The sequence below is a fragment of the Alligator sinensis genome, unplaced genomic scaffold, assembly GCF_000455745.1.
Source record: "Alligator sinensis unplaced genomic scaffold, ASM45574v1 scaffold445_2, whole genome shotgun sequence".
NCBI lineage: Eukaryota > Metazoa > Chordata > Crocodylia > Alligatoridae > Alligator > Alligator sinensis.
Window position 1 is genome coordinate 2,091,099 of NW_005842081.1, and position 4,023 is coordinate 2,095,121.

General features: G+C 49.8%; 1 protein-coding gene across 4 annotated transcripts in view; it reads right to left on the bottom strand.

Moving 5' to 3' along the window:
* NELFA (negative elongation factor complex member A) overlaps window positions 1–3,722 on the bottom strand; it is a 47,835-nt gene extending 44,113 nt beyond the window's left edge. For 3 of the 4 annotated variants that reach the window (XM_025204450.1, XM_025204449.1, XM_025204448.1), the window contains exon 1: window positions 3,390–3,722. In XM_025204450.1, the coding sequence (XP_025060235.1) occupies window positions 3,390–3,641 (252 nt within the window). In that variant the 5' untranslated portion in view covers window positions 3,642–3,722. Of the gene's footprint in view, window positions 1–3,274 lie in introns of all 4 variants that reach the window. The other variant, XM_025204451.1, reaches the window with a different exon arrangement.
* Between the last annotated feature and the right edge of the window lie 301 nt (window positions 3,723–4,023).

The window sequence follows — 4,023 nt, forward strand, 5'->3', positions numbered from 1 at the left end:
CATAAGGCTGCACTCGGGATGGGTGGGGGCAGTTTACAGAGTGGGCTACAGTCATCCTAAAATTTGCCACAGCCACCCTGTAGTCCGCCTCCCAGCGCTGCTTCTTGCCTCACTCCTCCCAAGTACAGCCCCAACCCAGCCCCCCTGCTGGCAATAGGCTAGCACAGCCCCTGACCCTGAGTGCGCAACCCACCCTTGTCCTGCACAGACTTCTGGGGGTCACAGCTCAAGGGAGCTAAGAGACACAACATGAGTACATTGTGCTTGTGCTCCCTTATACCTTGTACATGCGCTGATTCCAACTTTGAAGAGTGCATAAGGTGAAGGGTCTCCCCACTCAAGTAGACTAGCAAGAGGGGGCACTGCACTGACTACCTTCTACCACGGGGGCATCAAACTCATCTTGCCCCATGGCCTGGATAAGAAGTATGGGACTGAGCTGCAGGCCAGACTGGGCCCACAAGCAGCCCTATGCACCAGAGGCAGCACACAGACCATACCCCACACTAGGCTTGCATGCCAAGTGCAGCAGTATCAGCCCCAGCCTGGCACTTAAACTTGAAGCTGGCACAGGGAACATGTTGCATGCAGCACCTGCACCAGCCAGGCTGAGTGCTGGCTTTGGTGCATGAGGGTGGTCTGTGGGCCAATTTGGACTGATCCCAGAGTCAGAACATGGAGCGGGTCCAGCAGGGAGCCGTATGCAGCATATACCCCAATCAGCCCCCTGTGCCACATGCAGTGTGTGCCTGGTCCAGCCCCACATGCTGCATAGAGCAAGTTAGCCTTGATCCAGGGCTCACAGAATGCACACAGTACATTGGGCGAGCATGAGGCAAACACTGTGTGGGGCACCCACACCAAACCAGCCCCAGAGTCAGTGTCAGTTTGGGTGCCCAGTTCAGCTTGTGCAGTGCATGCAGCATACAGAGCTAGGGCCACTATGCGTTGCATGAGGGGTCAGCCCGAGACCCATGGGCCAGATCCCAGGTCTCCACAGGGTGGATTTTTGATGCCTCTTCTCTACATCAATGACTCTCAACCTTGATAGAATCAAGGCACCCCTCAGAAAAATGCTAAACTCATAGTTTTCACTCATTTTTTGAGTGCAGAAAAATGATAAAGCAATTCTTCTGTTGCAAAAAGCTCAGACCACAACAGATCAGGATGTTTTGTCACTATAGATTCCTATTTGATATCTCTGCGATTATCTTGAGAATCATGTGTAGGTCTTTGTGCAGCACCCTTAAAAGTATCTTGCAGCACCCCAGGGGACCATGATACCCCGATTGTGCAGCAGAGCTACGATGCATAGGACCATCTCCCTCACAGGACATCCCAGGGATAGCAAAACACATTGCTCTTACTCTGGCAGGATCAAAAAAAAAAAAAAAAAGATAATCACAGGATAGTTCTACCCGAGTATGTGCAATGCTGGCACAAAAATTCACATGCCATGGGTTAACAGGAGTACAATGTGCAAAGTAAATAAATGTCATTATTCTGACAAAAAAAAACCAAAAAAACAAAAAACCCAGCCAGAAACTCAAGTCAACACTGCACTGAGCTTTAGGCATCATTTGAAAAAAAATGTGCTTAGCTTAAAAGACATTAGGAGAAAAAGGAAGAAGTTTAAAGAAACAGAATCCATGAAAAAGCATTCAAACGCTTCCATGTTCATCCCAAAGAAATACTCCACGAGTATAGATTTGACAACTGTCTACAAATACAAAGATACATTACAAAACCAGGGACCAATTATTCTTACTAGTCAGTGATGACAAGCAAGCAGTAATGGGGTTTACGATAGGGTAAAGAAAACACTGCTTGATTATCTATTCCTGCCTTAAGATGATATTAATTCATCAGTACTGGTAAAAAAGTAGAGCTCCTGAACGAAAGGTACTATGGTAGCTACAAAATATAAAATATCAGGGAGAAGAAAAAAGAAGCACAATACTTAAGCAAAGGACCAAGCTACCAAAAGGACACTGTGGAGATATTCTTGTCTGGACTTGCCTAACCTTCCCTGGGAGAAAAAAAAAAGTGGACCAATGATCCACTAAAAATCCTTTTTAAAACCAAAGGGCATCAGACAGTCTAATAATCCACGTGTTTCACTGTAGTTAGACGATCAGTCCAAGAGGTATTCCACCGTTACAAAGCGCACGTAATCCATCACTCATTTAAAAAGTGAGAGATTCTCTGTCGCATGATACTTGTTACAGAGTTTATGATGTTACAGATTTTTTCTCTGTGAAGTGACAGAGCCCCTTGGGACTGCCTTACTCTTCTGTTAAAAGAAGTGTAAATGCAACCTGACACGCAGAGGGCACACACAATTTAAAGACTCACTATGTACACCACCCGTGGTGCACCAATTACACATACAATGCACAGTTTAGATGCACAAAGCTGATGCAATGTGGGTCCTAATCTCATGATATTCAGGTGCCAATGCTGTGCTCCTGTAACCTTACCAGTACACACGTGTACACAAGGAGTCAGAGGAAGTAGACGTACAGTGCTCCAAAAGTACAGAGACAAAGTCAAATTTGAGGCTAACTTGTTCACAGAGAGAAAATTGAATGGAGAGAAACTTGAAGTTGTCACTAGACAACTTATACAATTAAAATCAACGTGAATATAGATGGCTTTTCACTTTCCTGGAGTCATCACTCTCCTGTATTAAAATACATCAAGACTGACAGCCCGCTCAGCGAGACATAACGCACACAACATAGATAACGGTCCGCTCCCAAACACTAAAGAAAAAAAGTTTGTTTTTTTTGTTTTTTTTTAAATGAAAAATTAAACACGGCTTGTTTTTAAAAGCAGCACATGACGAGCACCACCTGAAACCTGGCAGCAGCAGGATGGGTGTAAAGCAGTAAAGCAGCCTGCTCGGGGGGACGGTCCCTTCTCCGGCGACTCACCGCTGACCCGCGCTGCTTCATCAGTCAGGCAAGGCGGAGGGGGAGGGGGGGGGTGCGTTTCCCTCCCCCAAAACGGTTTGAATGCACACAAAACCAACCGAAGAAATAAACTGCCTGCCCAGACCAGTTTCCCCTCTGCAAAACCCAAACAATAAAAATCAAAAACCCCAATAAAAAAAACCCCTTTCGTTTCCACCCAGGAGAACTTTGACCGTCTCCCCCCCCTCCCCCACCCGGTGCCTGACGAAGGGGGTTTGTGCCCCAAAAGCTTCCCATTAAAATTTTATTATAATTTTTTGCCAAAAATAATCTCGTGGGTCTAATAAAAGAAACTGCACCTCTCCCACGAGTCCCGACATTGCCGTGTTACTACGGAGAAACGCAGAGGCAGTTTGTGTCCGGGACGAGTCTGCCTGAAGCGGGGGGAGGCCCGAGGCCGGGCCCCGGGCTCACCTCGTCCACGGCGCGGCGGGGCAGGTGCAGCATCCCCAGCAGCAGCTTGAGCTTGACGGGCGACGAGAGGCCGTGGAAGCAGAGGCGGATGTTGTCGATGACCGAGGCCGTGAGCAGCGAGGCGATGCTGGGCGGCGCCCACAGCTCGTCCGTGGAGCCCAGCTTGTTGTGCAGCCACAGGCCGGTGTCGCTCTCCCGCATCGACGCCATCTTGGGAGCGGGCCGAAAAAAGAGGGGGTTCTGCACGGGCATTTTATGAAGACACCTCAGCGGAGGCAAGAAGGGGCGGAGGGGGGCGAGGACCCGCGCTTTTCGTCACCCAAAATGGCGGCGCCCAAGCGCCGACGGGAGGGCGGGATGTGGGAGGGGGTGGGGCCTGTCCGTAATCTAAAATGGCGGCGCCCAAGCGGGAGGGATACAAAATGGCGCCGGGCGTTGCCGTACAGCAATATGGCGGCGCCCTGCTAAGGGAAGCAAGCAGGGAGGCTGTGAAGCGGCTACATGATGATAGTATCATGTGACAGTATCGGGACAGCCCCCACGGGCTTCTCCTCCCGCACGTGGCGGGAGGCGGGGGGTGAAACCGGCGTGTAACGCGGCCGCTGCGGCCTTGTCATTCTCTCGGGGAGGGGGT